The sequence below is a fragment of the Calliopsis andreniformis genome, chromosome 3 (genome assembly GCF_051401765.1).
Source record: "Calliopsis andreniformis isolate RMS-2024a chromosome 3, iyCalAndr_principal, whole genome shotgun sequence".
Lineage (NCBI taxonomy): Eukaryota > Metazoa > Arthropoda > Insecta > Hymenoptera > Andrenidae > Calliopsis > Calliopsis andreniformis.
Genome location: NC_135064.1, coordinates 2,628,430 through 2,648,525, shown reverse-complemented (window position 1 = coordinate 2,648,525; position 20,096 = coordinate 2,628,430). Strand labels below are relative to the sequence as shown.

Below are 20,096 nucleotides of genomic sequence, written 5' to 3'. Positions count from 1 at the left end.
GTAAGTTGGTGTTGGTCTAAGGGCAATTTCAGTTGTTGGTTTTGATTTGTTCTTTCGTTTGACAAGATGGTGACGGTTGTTTTACTCTTGGAGAATTTGAAGCCAGTTTGTAGGGCAAGGTTTTGAAATTTATCTAGACAGACTTGAAGGATTTGTTGGCTGGTGTTTATGTTTTTCTAGTAATAAGGAAGGTGCAATCATCAGCAAATATGGTATATTTTACTGGTTTGGGAAAAGCTTCTGTGATGTCATTTACGGCCGCTAGGAATAAGGTTACACTCAATACCGACTCTTGTGATACCCCATTTGAGATTTCAGTTCTTTTGGATAGCTTACTGTTGACTCGGACATAGACGGCTCTATTTTTTAGAAAGTTTGTTATGAATTTAAGCATATTTCCGTTTAGGTTCCACTATTTAAGTCGTTGTATAATTCGATGCTTCCAAAGCATGTCGTAGGCCTTTTCAATGTTTAGACAAACTGCTATTAAGTGCTGTTTATTTAGGAAGGCTTCGCAGATATTTGAGTCCAACATGGTGAGGCTGTTAATTATAGAATGATATTGTCTGAACCCATTTTGATTCTTTCCTAGTAGATTGTTAATTTTTAGGTACCATTGCAGTCTTTTGATTACTATCTTTTCTAGAACTTTGCATAGACAGCATGTGAGAGCGATGGGTCTATAGCTGTCGGGGTGAAGTTTATTTTTCTCAGGTTTTGGTATGGGTACAACAATCGTTTCTTGCCACTTGGCGGGGAAAACACCGTTTATCCAAATGTAGTTATACATTTCTAACAGATCCTCTAGTCCTTCTTTTGTAGCTATTTAATGAAGATATTCGGTATACTGTCGGGTCCTGGGCTAGAGTTCAGAACAGATTTTAATGCAGATTGCAATTCAGTCATCAGAAGTTCCGTATTTAGAAGGTGAGTGTTTCCTGGGGATGAGGTAGTTTCGTGTCTCGAAGTTTCAATGTTTGTTTTGATTTTAAGAAATCTTGGATCGAAATTCTCCTTATTTGAATTTTTTGCAAATCTGTTGGCTAATAGGTTCGAAATTTCTTTGAGATCTGTGATAAGTGAGTTATCGAAACTTTTAATTGAGGTGATTAAAGAGTTCAGTTTCTATCCGTTAATTTTCTTTAATTTGTTCCACATGTTGTTTGAGGGTTTTCCTAACATTGGCTCTTGCCCGTTTAAATTCATTTAAGTTTATATTAGTGAAGGCATGTTTCTTTTCCTTTATCGTATTTTGACAGTCATCGTTCCACCATGGGAAATTGTTTTTCTCTATGTTGTCTGACGTTTTAGGTACAGATTTTGTTGCAGCTTGAATGAGTAATTCCTCAAATTTTTCCAGTATTTGGTTTATTTTTTTACAATTTGGGAAATTAGGGATTTGTAGTAATGAGAGATTTTGAGTTATTTCGTGACGATATAGTGACCAATCAGTTTTTTTAAATTTCATGCTAGGTTGGTATATGTATAAGGTCATTGGACTTTGATTCTATTAGCTCCACAAAAATGGGAGAATGGTCACTGTTATATAAGTCGTTAGAGTTTGTGTGGTATTTCCGTATAGATTATGTTTTTCTTGCCATTTGCAATCAAAGCGTTTCTTCTGTTTTCTTGAACTATGTTAAAGTCTTTAATGTTGATAGCTTCGTTCTCTTTAAATTTGGTTTCCTGTACCCATGGTCGGTAATCCAGGAGTAATTTTTGTCGGAATTTGAACCGTGCTTTAAGACTATTTACGTTCCATTGTAAAATTTTGTGTATCATTTGGGTAATCAAGGTGGTATTTAGTCGGTATGTTTGTCTTCGGAGCAATAGGGAGTGTCAGAGTATTCCGAAGGGGATGGGGAGTATGTTTGAAAATCAGTCTTAATCAATTTAATTAATTTTTTGGTAATTCTCGTGAATCGAGTTTTAATGCAACGATCAACAAGGTAAGGGTAGAGTTCTGTCATGAGGGTTGCCAAAGCCTCTACATCTTCTGCGTATTCTGTTGCAATCTCTTTGGTATTGAAGGATCCCATCGTTCTCTCAATAAGACTTTGATTAAAATTTACCATTTTCCTGGGTGTTTCAAGTATGCGTTTAACTGGTTGTAGTTTATCTCCCGTGCTTTTTTCACTGGTTGTTATAGTATTTGCTTTTTTCTTTGGTGATTTTTGTTTTCGTTCCTTGTCTAGAATTTCCAGAAGGCTGACTGGTTTTCCTATCGCGGGGCTTGAGTCGATCGTTTTCTCTGCGGAGTGGTTTGAGTCGTCCATTATTTCAGATCTGGTGCGTTTTAATGATTTGATTGGTGTATCTATGTCCATAATTTCCATTTCTTTGCTGCGGTTGATATCTTCTGAGTTTTTGATTTCAATGTTTGTGCTGGGTGTGATTACAGCTGTTTCAGTTCCTTGGGAGTTTGTGGCACCAGTTGTTTGTGGAGTGTTATGAGCTAAAAAATCTGTATTTACCACAAATATTATTATTGACGAATGAAATTTTTTTCACACGTCGACGAATCTTTTTAGAGTACACCAACTAAAGAAAATCCCAAATCCGTTTTCTGGAAATATTTCGGATTTTTAAAGCAAATTAAACTATAAAGGACAGAACAAAATGTATTATGACCTTTTTGCTCTATTTCTACCCTTTAATGTATCTGTAAAATTACAAAATCCTCTGATAGTTAGTTTAACACGTATATACATATACATAAGTATTGTATAAATATGTTGTCTTTAAGGCATTATTATTGTAAAATAGACACAAATCGGGTATTATGTCATAGGACATTTTGTTCGGAGTAATGTGCCGTGTTTTGAATTTTCGAGTAAAAGTGTAGCAGATGAAATTGTCAATAAAAAAGAATCGAGTAAAAGTGTAGCAGATGAAATTGTCAATAAGAAAGATCTAAAACGTATTGTGGAATGTATGATAACGATGGTGATGACGATATCATGCCATTTGTGTAGCAGGAATATAAGAATGTTATTAGAAAATCCCCATCCAGTATGTTGTACGGCCAACTTAAACGATTCTAGCCGTATCGACATTTTCTCTCTCTTTCTTTCTCTCTCTTATTCAATAGCTCACATGTAAGAACGAGATAGAGAGTATCGACCAGATTCGTCTGAGTTAAGTGTACATACGTAACTTCAAACCGTTCACTGAATGGTAGCGGTGGTAACACTGGCACTGGATGCACGATGTACCCATTATTGTGTCAAAACTGGTGAAGTGCAGACGTGTATTTTTTTAATATACAATACACAAGGAGTATTTATGTTTCTAAAGGGCAACAAATGTGTTATTTAAATGAAAAATGGATGTTGAAACCGAAAATATTATAAACCTTATATTTCCAAATGGTATACAAGGTAACTTATTTTTTCATATTCGAATATTGATAAATTTTTCAGCATTATAGGATTAAATTATTTAAAAATAGTTACCTTATTGTATGTATTTTTCTTTTACAGAATCGTGGAAAGAAAATCCTGATTTTTACCAATATCTGTCAAAACTTGGTGGTTATGATGTTGATCAACTTAGTGGGTTATTTGCAATATATGGAATTCTTAATGTCGGAACAATATTTTAAATATTTACATATTTTAGGTAAAGAACCTGATCATCTAGATGATGAAAAAAATTCAGTATTACAAACAACACAAGAGCTAGTGTTTGCAAATTATAAAACATTTATTCAAACAGCAGAAAGTTCTAGGGAGATATTTAGACAAGTAATAATAAAACAATTCTTAATCAGTTTTATAATATTAGCAATAATTTGGTTAATAAAGAATTATTATTGAATTTCAAGTTTAATGAAACAGAAAGTCGACTGGATGAGCTTGTACAAAACATTCCAAAGTTTGTAGAGAAGTGTCAATTATTTTGTGACACTTCAAAAGATATAAATGCACATAGAAGGGTAAACAGTTTAACATTGACTAGAAATGCAGAACTACTTGAAGTATTAGAAATGCCTCAATTAATGGAATCTTGTTTAAGAAGTAATCAGTATAATGAGGCATTAGAATTATCTCAATACGCACGTCAATTAGGAACTAAACATGGGGACATTCCAATTATATCGGTATGATTTGAAGTTAAGGAAACATCTAATATAAAATATTTCATTTTGTTCATTAATAATGTAGTCCATAGTGGCAGAAATTGAAAGTAGTTGGTCAGGAATGGTAGGGCAAGTAGTCGGATCATTAAGAGGAGACCTACCACTTCCAAGATGTTTACAACTTGTTGGATTATTACGGTCAATGGATGCTTTTACAGAACCTGAATTACGTATCAAATTTCTTCAAGCTAGAGACAGCTGGCTTCAAAGTCTTTTGAATGCTATACCTAAGGATGACCGTAAGACGCTTATCATTACTAATTTTAAACTTCATGATAAATTACGATTATTTCATTTTAGCTAATCTGCATATAACAAAGACAATAGAATTATCAAGGATACATTTATTTAACATAATAACACAATATAGAGCTATGTTCAATGATGATGAACTCATAACACCAGGAAGAGATCCAACTATAAACGAATGTGCCATATTTTATCACTGGCTAGAAGAAAAGGTATATTAAGTACGTACATTTCAATTTGTGCTATGCTATTGATATAATTTAACTACTGTGTTTTTAGATATCTCAATTTTTATTGACATTAGAACAAGATTTGCCTGGCGTAACATCTATAGATTCTATTTTGGGTCAATGTACATATTTTGGTTTATCATTTGGTAGAGTAGGTGCTGATTTTACTGGTCGAATGTCCGATATATTTGTTCGTGTGATTGGTGAAAAATTTGAATCCAGTGTTTTTAAAACAACAAAGAAGTTTGAAAAAGATATGGAGTCATTTACATTAATTAATAAAACACATAGAACTAATATTAAAATGAACGTCACTATCAATTCGGTAAATACATTTTTGTTATTTATTTTTATTTATTAAATTGCCTTATTATTATATTTGAATATGTAAAGTATCTATATTATGAAAATCTTTATTGATATAAATTTTTCTTATGTAGGAGAACCCACCAGAACAGTTGGTGGAATTTTTTCCTTTAGCTGAGTATTGTAATGGTATCATACATGCTTTTAACGAAATAAGACTTTGCCCACCAGTAGCAGTTGCTATTTTTTGTGTAAATATTTTACATGAGTCTTTACATAATGTGGCAAAATCCATATTGATTTTTTACAAGCAAGAACAACAAGTAAGTTAATATGTTTATTTTATACCACTATGTTTAATTTACTACTACAAAATTATGTGCATTAATTTTATTTATAGGCTTTTGCAGCTGCTGAAAGAGAAAACATGCTTAAATTTATGGACTGTTTGAGTGAACAATTAATTCCTTATGTACAATACTGTATTCATGCTATTTTTCCACCAAGTCAAATTGCAACGCATTTAGGTATTTCAGAAAATTTATTGCAAACAGAGGTATGTACAGATAATGAGTAAAATATACTAAATTATCCTAATAAGTGCACAGGTTTTCTTTAGAAACTTTTGTAATAAAATACAAACATTATTTTATTTATATATATAGTATATAAATACAAAAAATATTAAATGTATTTTTTACAGAAAATCACGTATCTCAATAGAGATAGTATACTAGAACCTTTGGCTCCTCTGTTGCCAATACCAAAAAATGTAAAAGATTCTATTCCGTCTTCGTTATCTACATCTAATGTACAGCCATTACTATTGCAAAAAGCTTCTAATGAAACAGCCTCGTCATCTAAAAATACTATAATAGATACTGCAGTTATACAACTAGAAAACATGAAAATGGCAGACTCTGATGAATTTACAAAAAATATCACTACATCTATCGATTCTGAAGAAAAAAATGAAGTATCAAATGTAGCTACTAAAATTAATGCAATTACTTCAAATGACAGTGCAAATTAAGACAAATACTTGTACATTTTTATCTATTTCATTATGTATTATTATATACAAAATACTGTAAATAAAAAAAATAATTTTTTAAACTAATTATACTTACGAAAATAATATTCTTTTTTTTAATTCCATTGTAGTATTATATTACAATATAAAAAATTTTGTTAACATTATGATTACTTATTAAAAGTAATATGTACTAGTACTATACATGGTATTGGTTTTATAATTTACATTAAATTACATAAAATAGTATTTTCCTTTTTAACACTTGTAAAGAATAAACAAATACACAAGAATTTTCTTCCTTCCATCTTTGTTTTGTACAATAATTTCATGTAACATTAAACATATATTGTAGTTATACATGGTATTGAAAATAATGTATAATATTCACAACTGATTCTAAATAATCTTTGTTCAGTTTAATATAGAAATTTGATTCTTTATACAAATTGCAATTTTCTTAGTTTTTCCTTATTTGTATGACATTCACATTGCTTTGTCAATTATGTTTTTAACATAATGTAATACATTTATTTCTCCTAATTTATTGTTTGAGATCAATATAGAATACTTAGGATCCAGTATGTCTTCCCTCAGTTTTCTAACTTTCTTAAGTAATTCTTCATATTCATCTTCTTCCTCTGATATTTTTCTTTTTGTACATTCTTTTAATATTTCATTGAAAGATTCCTTTGTTATACCTTTATAAGTTTCAGCTAAATATCTTTGTAACCTATGTACTTCTTCTTTTTCTTGTTTATGCCTTTCTTTTAAAGCTTTTAAACGAATTTTTAATATGTCACAGTCTCTTTGCGCTTTTGTATACAAATATCGTATTCTCTCTGCTGCTGTTTGACGACTGGAAACATTTTATATGTTTTGATAATGCATTCAATTTTACCCAAATGTATTAGTAGATAAAATATATAATTCTTAAAATACTTAAACCTCTAAGTTATAAATAATCATTAATTATGAAAATACGTACGAATGATCTCTTGACAAATCACCTTTCCTGACATAAATTGCTTTAGGTGTGCAAATATTCTTGATATCTACCATTGCATTTTCAATTTTATTAGGTTTTTCAAATACAATTGGTACTAAGTTGAATATCATCGATTTTGAGGAGGTAGCTGCTGTGTGTATATCATCTTTTAATTCAGATTTTATTTCATTATTATTCTGATTTTTTTCTGCTTTATGAACATTAATGTTATTAGTAACATTTAGTGTGTGTTTATTTATATTTATATTTGATGCACATATTTTATTATATTTTTTATTGATAGTTATTTTTAAAACTGGAACTTTTTTAACAACATTATCATTTGTACTTGCGTTTATATTGTTAATCTTCCGAACTATTATTTTAGACTTTGAATTTATAGATTTACTTATATCTTGTTTTGGTGAAACCATATTTAATTGTTTTTGATTAATTGATGTAGATATTACTGTTGGTGACTGCATCATCAAGTCATTATTTTCTTCATTCCCGTTTGTTTCAATATTAAATTACCAACTATCTGCGCGCACCTCAAAATTATTTGCAGAATAGTTCAGGGCAATATTATTGGAATTGCTAATAATTCTAATTATTGTAATTTATATATTCTTTTTATTGGGCATTGCATATATCATCTCATTAATCCCAATCAATCGTAAAATAAATTTCTAAATATTTAATTTTTATAACTAAATATGATTTTATTTAGTTATTTGTGTTTACATTCTATAATATACAACATTTAAGTTAATATTATTAAAGACATTACAAAATTTTCTTTAATTAAAACCACAGACCGTAGTTGGTATGAATTCAATCTATCATATGTTAGAATTAAGCAGTAGTATCAGAATTTTAACATTCGTATTTCCATACTATTTTGTTTTCATTGCACTTTCACACATTTTACGATAGAATTTCTATTCTGTAAAAAACATAGTTTAAATCATATTTAATGTTTATATGTATGAAAGTACATAGAATATTTGTGTGTAATCATTGTACACCCAGCTCACTGCATTCTGGCCGCACTGACACATATGCACGTAGGATAGTTTACCAGTTTACCCCCACCGCGGAATTTGGCAATCAGCGCCAGTGATGCCAAAATCGTGGGACGTGGAACATGGGACTGTGGGACGTGGGACAAACGCTTACCCCCACTATGGCTTATCGTCATCCCACACTTCACACTTCACACTTTATTGGCATCATTCTCCACACTCCACACTAGCGTGCTAAGTCTTTAACCGTGCGCGCTGCTGCTCGACGCGTTACGTTGTGAAGTCACACTATATCTTTTTTTTTTAAATTATTCGCGTTATAGAAAAGCGTGACAAGTAGATTTGTGTTTTTTATCTTTCTATATATAAAAATAAATAAACAGTTAATTAAAATCATAATTATAACTGTATAGTACAGAATTCAACAAATAGTATTATATACTTATTTTTTTCTGTATTTTCTTAGTAGAAGTTTCGCGTTGATGTTGCCCTGCCATCTTAAGCATAAAAATAAATAAAGAGTTAATTGAAATCGTAATTATAATTATAAAAGTAAAGATAAGTATATAATAATATTTATGCTTCATTCTTTGACTAACTGACTTCACATGAGTAGGTAATTCTTAATATTTGCGTCCTCAGTTTGGCAGCACAGCATAGTTCTCATCAACTTTCACGTATGTTATGTTCACGACCACGTGGGTTCTGTCTGATTTTCTACTGAGTGTATAAGGTTATGTATATTCACGCTGAATTGTAGTAATCTCTGTGAATTATTATTTATTGATTGTAACGTACAGTGTTATTATAATAAACAAACATGCCCAAAGTAAAACAAAATAACTCAAAAGTATGGAAACCTCTGACACTGGAAGGATCTGTGTTTTCTAATGGTGTTGAAGGTTTAATTGGTATAGAAGAATTAACCGATTACAAATTAGAAAAGGAGAATAATAAGGAAAAAACTGTGATTTGTGAAAAGCAAAATAAAAATGAGAAAAATAGGGTGAGTAAGAAAACGTTTTTCTTCTATATTTGTAATTGAAGCATTGCAAAGAATGTTTGTTTCTTAGATACCATCAAAGCGTAGTTCAAATCTATGGCAAGAAAGTAAAATGGTTGATGATGAACCAGTAGCCAAAAAAGTAAAGCTTCAAATATCTAATGAAAGAAACAAAAGGACAAAGAATAAGACGAAATTAACAAATCAATCTTCTACAGATGATTTAGACAATAATTCTGATAATAAAAATAGCGACAATGAAAGTAAAGATTATGATATTGATATTCAGGCATGGAGTACATTAGGTGTACCTAGTCTTATAATAAAAGCATTGAAAGATCAACAATTTCATTTACCTACTACTATACAATCATTAACTTTACCGCCAGCAATACTAGGTCGAAGAGACATATTAGGAGCTGCTGAAACTGGTAGTGGAAAAACATTAGCTTTTGGAATACCTATCATAAATGGTATTTTAGAATTAAAGAATGAAGAATTTGATAAATCTAACAAGCAAATAATACAAGAAACAAATAATAACATTGAAAATAAAGGTTGGATTTGTTCCGAAAATAAGGATCCAGAAAATAATAGTTTGCTTGACTTTGATTCTGATGAGGATATTTATAGTAATAATGAAAATAGCATTGGTTGTGTTCGTGCTATTAATAATATACAAATTGATAAATCACAAAATTATGTGCAGAAGCCACTGTATGCATTAATCTTAACGCCAACTCGTGAATTAGCTGTTCAAATAAAAGATCATCTCACAAAGGCTGCAAAATATACTGATATAAAAGTGAGTATTCTTAAGTAAGAAATAAATGAATTTTTTAAAAAATTTCGAAGTGTTAATTACTAAATATCATTTAGATAGCAGTAGTATTTGGTGGAATGGCAGCAGTTAAACAAGAAAGAATATTAAGCAAAGGCCCTGAAATTGTAATCGCTACTCCTGGTAGATTATGGGAGTTAATACAGCAAGGTAACGCACATCTTAGTCAGGTGGATTCTATCAAGTAAGTTTTATTAAATTTATAATTATGAAAATTAATTATATTTAAAAGAATTAATAAGTAATATCTGTTATAATTCAGGTATCTAGCTATTGATGAGACTGATAGAATGTTAGAAAAAGGACATTTTCAAGAATTACAGCAATTATTAGAAAAAATAAATATAAGTAAGAAGAAATTACAGGAAAGACAGACGTTTGTGTTTTCTGCTACATTAACTATGGTGCATGATCTCCCGGTATATTTAAAACAAAAGAAAAAGAAGTATGTTAAAAGCAAAATACATAAGCTTACTCCTAGCCAAAAATTACAACAAATTATAAATCTGGTAGGAATAAAAAATCCAAAAATTGTTGATATTACCAAAGAATCAGGTTGCGTACATTATTTTTATATTGAATAATTCGATATATTATAAATAATAGTATAATTTCAAAACATGAAAACATTTTCTTCTTAGGTACCACCAGTAATTTAACAGAATGCAGAATAGTATGTACAATAGATTATAAAGACTATTATCTTTATTACTTTTTGAAAAGGCATACTGGTAGAACACTAATATTTTGTAACAGTATTGGATGTGTGAAACGTTTAGCTACACTTTTTGGTATACTTGATTGTAAACCCTTACCTTTACATGCCAGCATGCAACAAAGACAACGGCTAAAAAATCTTGAGAGGTAAATATTCTTCAATAAATGTGCACTTCTCAAATAACAACGTGTGATAGATTTCAGGAGGATAAGAATGGATTATTAATAGCTACAGATGTAGCTGCAAGAGGTTTAGATATTCCAAATGTTGAGCATGTTATACATTATCAAGTTCCTAGAACGAGTGAGGTATATGTCAATGAATACAGTAATATAGTAAAAGATAGAAATTCTTTAGTTTTTTATTTATAATTACTTTTAGAGTTATGTACATAGAAGTGGAAGAACTGCCAGGGCACAAAACGAGGGTATAACAGTTCTTATGATGGAACCATCTGAAAAACAATATTACACTAAATTATGTAAAACTCTTGGTCGAAGTACGTAAATAAATTTGATAATTAATGTTCGCTGATTATTCAGAAGGAAATATTAATATAAATGTTTTATTTTTAGCACAAGATCTGCCGGTATTTCCAGTAGAAGATAGATTATTAATCGCGATTAAAGCAAGAGTAGAGATTGCTCGTGAAATCGATAAATTAGAATTAAAACTTCGTAGAAATAATTCACAAAAGGGTTGGTTACGCAAAGCAGTCGAAGACATGGATCTGGTTTTAGAGGAAGATGAAGAGTAAGACTGAATACTTTAGTATGTTAAACTAACATCTTCCGATCATAATTGAAACTAATACTGCTTTTAGGGAGGTAGAACTAGAAACAAAAGAAATGGCAGATTTAAAGCATCAATTAAAGATAAAAAGGCACCAGTTGGCGTCTCTCATATCGAAACCACTATTTCCCAAACAATTTTCTGGAAAATATCTTGACACGAATATCCAATTGGAATTAACTGAAGATAACGAGAAGGCTGTCGATGTTATGAAGAAAATAATAGAAGAAATTCCAGAGAAAAAGAAGGAGAGAAATAAAAAATCTAGAAGCAAAAGAGCCTTCATTCAAAATAAAATTTTAAAAAAGTTGAAAACGAAAAAAAAGACACGTGTTTCTTCAGATAAAAGGAAATGAGCAAAAATAAATATTTTGTTATTTTTATGTATCTATTTTATTGTCTACATTACACGTTCCCTGTGTAATTATTAATGTTTCGTACCGCAACAGTTAAAATAAATTTAGTGAAATATTTTATTTTTATTTCACAAATTATCATATCAATTCCGTCTTTTTAAAAATCAAAATTCAGCCTTTCATTTTTAAAAAAGAATTCAAATTCATTTTAATTGTTAGTACCTATGGCAGAGGTATATATGTACATGCGATATTTAAGCTATTTTAAACAATATAATACAGATTCACTATGTAATTGCACAGACAACACTCAATAGAGTTTCGATCATCAAACACAACTGATTACCAATAGTAACAAAATAATTAATATTCAAAATATTGTGTTGTAAATAACTTCATCCTCCGAGTTGATAATCGAATCGATTCGTTCATTTGTTACTATCGAATTTACGTATTTGTCGTTCACGATATTATTTGGAAATGGCGTGGGTGAATCGCGCCCTTTTACTACGATTTTTATCCTTGCCATCACGTGACTTCCAGGACATTTCTTGACTTGTGCAGTTGTTGCATTCTCGCAAATTTCAGTGTAAAGATCATCAGCTTTGGTCATAGTTAATTTGGGAAGGGATGGCACTGGTGTTACGCTATCTCTGACTCGAGAATAATTAGGCTGTAATTCGACATTCGTCGGTATTTCCAAAACGCTAGTAGAGACGGATCTTTTTACAGGTTGCTTGAAAAAGTCCGACTGACTCGAATGAGAGGTAGCTTCTGGTTCTAAACTAGCGTAACGCTCCTGGTATCTCATCGCAATTTCTGGTTTTACTGCAAATGTAAACGAAGCTGATTTTTTTGCAGGATTTCTGCTACGACCACCTTGTGCAAACTTCGAAATTCGATTCAGTAGTCCATTTCGACAGTTTTGCCTAGTCTGATTCTTCTCTCGAACAGTACTCTTCTTTAGTTGCTCTAATCCATTCTTTAAACTCTGCAGAATTGGCTTTGTTTCCGTTTTTGACTTGATTTTTTTTAAATACATTTCTTTCTGATTTTCATTTATTGGATGCAGTTTTAGAGGTGCCACTCTTGGTTCCGTTGCACGATCTCCGACAGCCCGGCTGGAAGTGGAAGAACAGGTTAGGCTACAAACAATATATATGTATGTATATTTGTAACTGTTTTGTATCTTTTGAATATCGCTACAATATGGGATGTGATACGGTATATTATCTTCTATTGATACTCGTAACACATTCCTATTTTATAGGTACATACGCTCGCGTATGATTCGACGATTTTTATTTATTTTTAAACCCTCGATTTATTGTACATATACTCATGTAATATACAGGGTATATCAGGAAATGTGAGACATTTTTGGAGAGTAGATTCTAAGCATGAAGACAATGAAAAAAAGTTGGTATTCACATGTGCTTAGAGACGCTTAGTCTTTTAGTTATACGCAATTTATAGTATGTAGAACACTGATCTAGCATACGTAACAAATAAAAAAAAACAATACAATATACAAAATACCGTATGAGAAAAAAACTAAACGTTTCTGACGATATATTGATTTAAATTTCCTTCATTGCTTTCGTATCGAGAACCTTCCCGTCAAAACTGTTCCACATTTTCTGATACTCCTTCTACATAGAGAGTATAATCTAGCTGACTATACTGAGGCAACAACGAGGAACATTTTGTTGTCTCTTGCGTGCTGCATGTTCCAAAATGTTTCCAAGGAACACCAACTTATACAAACATTTTGTCCACACTGAAGTACATATCTATCATACACACATAATCCAAGGAATAGATGTTGTTGCTTCGAATGGAAACAGGCAACAAGCGGCAAAATTTGCTGCCGGCAACAGAAATACGAAGAAACTAGCGAAACAATCGGCAGAAATCAACGACCTTTTAGGCTACATAGAACAGCAATAAAAAGTTCGTGTATGTTGTCTCAGTGTCGACATAGCTTAAAACTATGGCTTCGCCGCTTCTTGCCCAATGTTTTTCCAGTTTCGTATTTCTGTTGCCAGCAACAAATGTCGCCGCTTGTTGTCTGTTTTCATTCGAAGCAACAGTATCTGTTCTTCGGATTATGTTGCTCCAGTGTGAATAAAATGTCCCTATAAGTTGGTGATCCTTGGAATCATTTTAGGATATGCAGCAAGAAAATGTTTCTCGTTGTAGACCTTAAACTATATATACTTATACATACGGCTTCAGATAACTTCCGTTAGGCAAAGATAAAATCATCTACATGACGTCACATACGGGCAAGACGTATAAGCTATGCTATATGTATAGTATGACATACCGAATGACACACCGATGTTCCAAATGTGTGAATGTGTAACTGTCAGAAAACATTAAATATAAAATATGTTTGGCGATTCTAAATAAGCATACATGGGGCCCGCAGTCAAGAAGGGACGAACTCTCTATAGTTCGGTCATATGAATGTCGCCACAGTAGTGCTTTTGTAAGAGTAAAATTGAAATTCCAAGTATTCAGTTGAAATCAATCAAGAGGTTAATGTAATACGAATGCGGGAAGCCAGGAATCACTTTAAGAATCTTGTTGAATTAATACTGCTATTATTTGTCAATAAACGAGAATTATGATCAAGAAGTAAAAATAAAGAAAGGGAATGCTTAAGGAGAATGAGAAACGGCCGATTCTGTTGAATTTATGTATTTAAGTAAAATGAAATATTGATAAGACACGTATTGTCGCTCCAACCTAAAGATCTCTGGGACACCTTGACCACAATAGTCACATTTCTGTAATTGAGCATTGTTATCAATTCCAAAGCAGCCAGTGTTGTCAAGCGTCCAAGTATGTCATTGTAATGAGATGTGATGTTATTGGAAATCATTGGAATGAGTTCAAAGAACTTCACTCGACTGTCTTGGATACCAGAAATTTTGCTTTGGGCTGAACTTAAATGGCATGGATGATACCTAACTCACCCTAATGAGACTCAACTCGAAATTCATAGGATATCAGTTGTATACAGAAGACCTGAGGCCCCATTTTGATCGAAGCTTTCAGTTATGCTAAAAGCTACGAATAAAATCCACCGCCCCTGCCGGCCTATACGAACATGATGAAGATCGAGATATGCTCGATCAATGTATTGCGTGGTGAATTACTAGTCACAGTTACCGATTCGATGTTAATGATACGACTTGTACGTCGCAGCACATATTGTCTGTATTTCGAAAGAAGATCCCCGAGACATGCCATGCGGCCGGTACTCGGCTAGAAAGAGACGCAACGCTAGATGTGTATTTCAAGCAATGTTGTCAGATTGTTTATTCATTAATTAAGTTACCATTACTAGCAAAGTCAAAAGTCTAAACTCATTTGCGGGCAGATCGGGGAGTGCTCAAAAACCCGTAACGTTGTGTCACCTCGACTAGCCTGGAGGAGGTACGCAGAACCGGGTTCCTTATCCTGCGCTCTTGCTCCCCTGAGTTTGGTAATAACCTCGGCCTCATTGTCAATCAAGCCTACGCAAAGACATGCAAGGATGCCGTGTTCCTTCGTGCTAAAATTATACTATTACGTACGTTCATCATTTAGACTGATACCGGCGGATCAGTTTGGGTAACCCCAAGATCGCCAATTCCTGATTTCTCAAGTGAAAATGAGGCACTGAGCCTAAATTCATAGGATAGATATAATTACCTTTATGAGGGTAACACGTTAAACAGTGCAATTATGTCAAAAGAAGCTGGAGTTGCGAATTTAGCAATAGATAACTAACAAATTTTAAGGAAAGCTCTCATAGTATTAAGTATTTTCCGAAAATTGTACGGCGAAAGTACTAAAACTAGATTTGTTAGGGTTGTTAGAATATTATGTAATACCGTATTTAATGCGAATGAAACTGTGTTGTTCTATAAATGACTTCTCAACAGGACCATTAGAATTAAGAACGAGAAATGTCACGGAGGCAAGGATAACAAAAAAAAAGTAACAATTTTATTAGTGATCAATATGTCAGGGACAGAAAAACTTAAAGTTCTAAATGAAATACGAAAACACTAAGGTGGCATGTAGAACTAAATGGTACTTCCGTATGGAAGTAATGGAAGACACTGGTTGCAACGTACGATATTTATTAGATATACTTTGAGCTCTTGCATACGATTTACTATGGCGGCCACACACAATGTAGACTGAGAGATCCCTTTGTCCCTGTCTCGTCCCGGGGATCATCTAGTCAGCGAAACACAGTACGTTCTTTTCCACAAACATTTTCGATATTTAAAGGTTTATAAAAATTAAACCGTAAGATATACAACAAAATGTATTAAGACTTCCCTCTTTTATTGCTCTTTCTCAATGTATCTGCAAAATTGTAAAATCCTCGAACTATTAGTTTACCATATAGACAGGTTAACTTTAAAGCATTATTATTGCAAAACGAAGGCAGACTGGACACTATGTTATAGGACATTTGTGATCAAATTGGGAATATCCTACCACCCTTTAAACTATTGAAACGTATACTTGGTACAACCTTGTATAAATAATAATAAAGTAAAATATTGAATACAGTAGAGAAATAATAGACGAACTCATTTAAAAAAAAAAAAAACGCAAAAGAAGAAAATGCTTTACCTGCAAATAGAGAGTAATCGTTGCATTTTTGGCGACGCTAGCAATCTAGTTTCCGATGGATAACCTAATCGCGCTCTTGTTACTCTAGGAGCACCATTTCCGGTCACTACAAGCTCGAGCATTTCAAGACTGTGCACAGGCTTTTCCGGTACTATGCATCCCAATACGATTGGTCCTCGTGTTGAACTTTCGAGTTGCATCAATCCACCGAATTCTCTAGGCAGAGGTATAGGAAGTGGACCGGCTATCAAACGAACCTGAGAAACGTAAGTTTTTATGCAATTATTATTTTTAATAATTTCGAAAAATCAGATATTTTAAATTTTACGAGTAAGAGTTTGTCTATTTTAGGTTATTTACAAAGGAACTACTGGAAGTGATAATTTTCAATTCTGAAGAAATTTGGCAAAGTAGAGTATCCGAAATATGTGCCACGTATGTTTTCTTATTGGCTTCTAATAATGTTGAAAAGATAAAAGGGCTTTCTTAAGATGAGAGGTAAAAAAGAATTTGGTTGAATATTTTGGAATCTATTGGTTGTAAAAAAATGCTGAAATTCGGTAATTGTGTATTTTTGAACAAATCAATCTGTGTAAATACTTTTTAAAAATATAAAAGTTCTTGAACGTTTTATGTTGAATGTCTTTCCCCGAATATTGAATCTCTAAAAACCAATATCTTAAATAATTTTAATTATAAGATAATGTTAATTTGCAGTGTAAAATTAAACAAATAAGATTTATTTCGTATAAAAAACAAAAATAATTAAAGAAGAATATGGGGGGATCAAAAAAGTTTGCGAACGAAAAGTCTCGCGAGCGAGGGATGCAATGCAATTTGACGCGACGGCGAAACGCGTCCAAAAAGTGCAAGCATACCGCAATATGTGTAGTACTTGCGTTGTTCGTAAAACGATACGTATAGCAATGGCGTTATATCGATTTTGGTGATTGAAGCGAATTTTAGTGACAATGTCTTTGTTTCTTTCTGTACCTATTGTCTTATTAAACCATTATAAAACCCTTCAATACTACATTTACACTCTGTTTCTACAAGAATTAAACGTTTTTTGTTTTTAAGCTAATTGCAATGTTCACTAGGTGAAATTATTCGTACATACTTCTGCGAATACAGTACCTATGTAATTATTATTATATTACAGTAGAGGCTTTTATTATTTATTGTACAAATAATCGACGGCAATATAAAATACTATATAAATTGTTATTACGTACTGCAATAATCGATTCCGGGATAATTTGCATTTTGGTTCTGTCTCACGCTTTACAATAAAAACATAATTATATCGATCATATTTAGTCCTACTATCATGCAATACCATTTTACACGAAACACAAAAATTCAAAATTCTAAAATATTAATATTTTATGTTCTAGACTGTAGTCTAAACTATAGTATTCATATGCAAATTTATGAAAAAACTAATTAACATTTTATCCGAAATATAATCAAGAATATGCCATTTTTCGCTTTATTTTTTAAACAAAACTGTTTGCACAGTTAAAATTGTCAAAAATTAGTTAAAACTTCCGTTTACGTTTTACAACCAATAGTTTTCAAAATATTAAACCAAATATATTTTCCATTATCAACTTTGGCGGGTTTTCATCTCTTTAACATGGATAAGAACTAATAGCACAACATACGTATTATATATTATATGCATTTCAGGTACTCTACGACTTTACCAAGTTTTATCATCACATCAGGTTAGTGGGTTATTCCCCGATACATAAATTGAATATTTTTTGGGTTACCATTTCAAAAGTTGAAATTTAGATATATTCCACTTTTTAACAATATAGAATTTTATGCGAAAGAATAGTTGTAAATTGTTGATTTTATAGTTAAAGTATTATACAAGTTTTTTAAAAGAAAGCGAAACTCCTGAAATAGCAAACTCATGAGAATGAGCTTTCAGATACTTACATATAGTGCAAACATAAGAGTATATTACTTCAATTTAGAAAAAGTTTTTATTAAGCACTTTTTTGCAATTGTTTCAAACAAATAGGAGTTTACACTAGCAGACACGAACTGAAAAATTTGAAAAAATTAGGATATAGTCATGCTTACCCATTTGCTGTATAAATTTTCAAAAGTATGCGAGACATTGGCATGAAATATGGATTGTATAATATAGGAATGTTAAATTACAGTTAGGTTCAAAATTTAAGTTTGACTTGCTGACAATGAATTAATAAATTGTCACGTATAATTAGTTGTATGAACACTGAATGTGCGATGAAGGTGCGAACATAAACTTGTAGTTTTTTCGTAAACTGAAGTAATTAAAAATTAAATAAAAATTAGACTAATACTCTGTTATAAAAAAATACTTACTCTAAGAGGTAATTGTCTTTTTGCAAGATGGTGAACTTTGTACAGAATTGCGTTATTTCCGGTATCGATACTTCCGTTCTGATGAACTGCATAAAATTCGCCTCTCGCTGATAAAGGCGCAAATACTTCGCGACCATGAGGATCCAGGCATTGTGCGTATTGGTCCTTTTCGAAAGAATTGCTGGAAATCCCAAATGAGACTGTATTGCACTTCTTCGTGTCTTGGAAAACCGCTATTAATCGTAGAATGTCTCCAGCTCTAATGGTGGTCTTCGTGTAATGAGCTCGTAAATTACCATTTTCTGTAAAAACATAATTGTAGTATGTTTAAAAATTGTTTACTACATCTGAGTTAAGTACTTAACTCTTCGTGGGCATACTGGATCCATTTTGTCTGCAGTGAGTTTTGACTTTTTTATACATTTTTTCCGAATTTTTATTTTTCTTAATTAATCCTGTAAATATTTGACTCAAGTAGTAATAGTACATTAAAATAGGGACTTCAATAAATATCTCAGAATTTTTCCAGATTTTTTGAAAGTTTAAAATAGTAAAAAAATAGTAGCGGACAAAATGAGCCCAGAGTGCCTACGAAAAGTGCGAAGATCAAGTGTGCCCACGGAGGGTTAAATGTTTCAATAATCATACTAATAAATTTTACTGTCTTTAAAACTTAAAAACCTGTAATATTGAAGCAATTTTAAGTGATATTATATATTAGAATTATTTACACAGAAATCGGGCAAATTAAATTAAATACGATTTGATTAAAGAAACTTAGATTCAAAATTGTCATCTAATGTTCTACAATTCTTAGAAAGTTAATTTAAATAAAGTTACAGCCTTTTCATATTATTTATGCACATCTTAGATTATATTTCTTCAGCTCTACGAAACTTGATCAAAAGATACTTTGTCGAAAGAACATTTAAAGATCTAACCCAGGCCCAACTCAGGTCTAACCCATATTTAGACAAACAAATGATCTTACAATTAGATTTCGATTTAGATCTAGATCTAGACCTCAATTTAAACCTAATCTTAAACCTAAATCTAAACCGAAACCTGAACTTGAACTTGAACCTGAATCTGAACTTAAATCCAAACGACCAAATATGAATTCGATGAACTGTCTTTTCCACGAAATGTCCTTTGGATGATGTCCTTCGACAAAATTATCGGATACCTCTTCAAGTTACTTTTTTAAATAACAATTAAAGCAATGAGAACTACAATCATAAGTACTCGTGTCTATATAGCAGTCAAATTTTTAACATTTATGGTTTACAGATACTGATTATTTTCTTCATGATTTGTTCTTCTAAGAGTAGTTAACTGAATTGTCCGTAAGTTCGAGATTCGAAAATGTACATGCGTACCTAGTAAACATTAAAAATCAATGTTAC

General features: G+C 31.7%; 4 protein-coding genes across 6 annotated transcripts in view; 2 read left to right on the top strand and 2 right to left on the bottom strand.

Annotated features, from left to right (window-relative positions):
* The first annotated feature begins 3,212 nt into the window (after window positions 1-3,212).
* Window positions 3,213-6,080, top strand: Cog8 (conserved oligomeric Golgi complex subunit 8). The gene is made up of 10 exons (XM_076393305.1): window positions 3,213-3,380; window positions 3,483-3,554; window positions 3,622-3,746; window positions 3,827-4,102; window positions 4,167-4,380; window positions 4,442-4,602; window positions 4,670-4,945; window positions 5,061-5,249; window positions 5,327-5,482; window positions 5,630-6,080. Exons 1-10 carry the CDS (start codon window positions 3,326-3,328, stop codon window positions 5,957-5,959), a joined length of 1,854 nt encoding a protein of 617 aa, XP_076249420.1. The 5' UTR covers window positions 3,213-3,325; the 3' UTR covers window positions 5,960-6,080.
* Window positions 6,081-6,279: 199 nt separating this feature from the next.
* On the bottom strand, window positions 6,280-7,644 carry LOC143177080 (uncharacterized). Its single transcript, XM_076374854.1, has 2 exons — window positions 6,948-7,644; window positions 6,280-6,818 (listed from the first exon to the last, which is right to left on the bottom strand). Exons 1-2 carry the CDS (start codon window positions 7,433-7,435, stop codon window positions 6,446-6,448), a joined length of 861 nt encoding a protein of 286 aa, XP_076230969.1. The 5' UTR covers window positions 7,436-7,644; the 3' UTR covers window positions 6,280-6,445.
* A 489-nt stretch (window positions 7,645-8,133) lies between these two features.
* LOC143177081 (ATP-dependent RNA helicase DDX24) lies at window positions 8,134-11,784 on the top strand. 2 transcript variants are annotated; one of them, XM_076374857.1, is made up of 10 exons: window positions 8,134-8,649; window positions 8,773-8,978; window positions 9,046-9,780; window positions 9,855-10,000; window positions 10,079-10,371; window positions 10,458-10,680; window positions 10,731-10,842; window positions 10,916-11,033; window positions 11,110-11,287; window positions 11,358-11,784. In XM_076374857.1, exons 2-10 carry the CDS (start codon window positions 8,793-8,795, stop codon window positions 11,680-11,682), a joined length of 2,316 nt encoding a protein of 771 aa, XP_076230972.1. In that variant the 5' UTR covers window positions 8,134-8,649; window positions 8,773-8,792; the 3' UTR covers window positions 11,683-11,784. The 2 variants fall into 2 exon arrangements, with proteins under 2 accessions (XP_076230972.1, XP_076230971.1); XM_076374856.1 differs by lacking the exon at window positions 8,134-8,649 and having other exon boundaries at window positions 8,683-8,978.
* Window positions 11,785-12,051: 267 nt separating this feature from the next.
* LOC143177082 (uncharacterized) overlaps window positions 12,052-20,096 on the bottom strand; it is a 55,702-nt gene continuing 47,657 nt past the window's right edge. Inside the window, exons 3-5 of one of the 2 annotated variants that reach the window (XM_076374858.1) lie at window positions 18,691-18,992; window positions 16,327-16,583; window positions 12,052-12,827 (exon numbers count right to left, since the gene is read on the bottom strand). In XM_076374858.1, coding sequence (XP_076230973.1) covers window positions 12,053-12,827; window positions 16,327-16,583; window positions 18,691-18,992 — 1,334 coding nt within the window. In that variant the 3' untranslated portion in view covers window position 12,052. The remainder of the gene's footprint in view (window positions 12,828-16,326; window positions 16,584-18,690; window positions 18,993-20,096) is intronic. The other variant, XM_076374859.1, reaches the window with a different exon arrangement.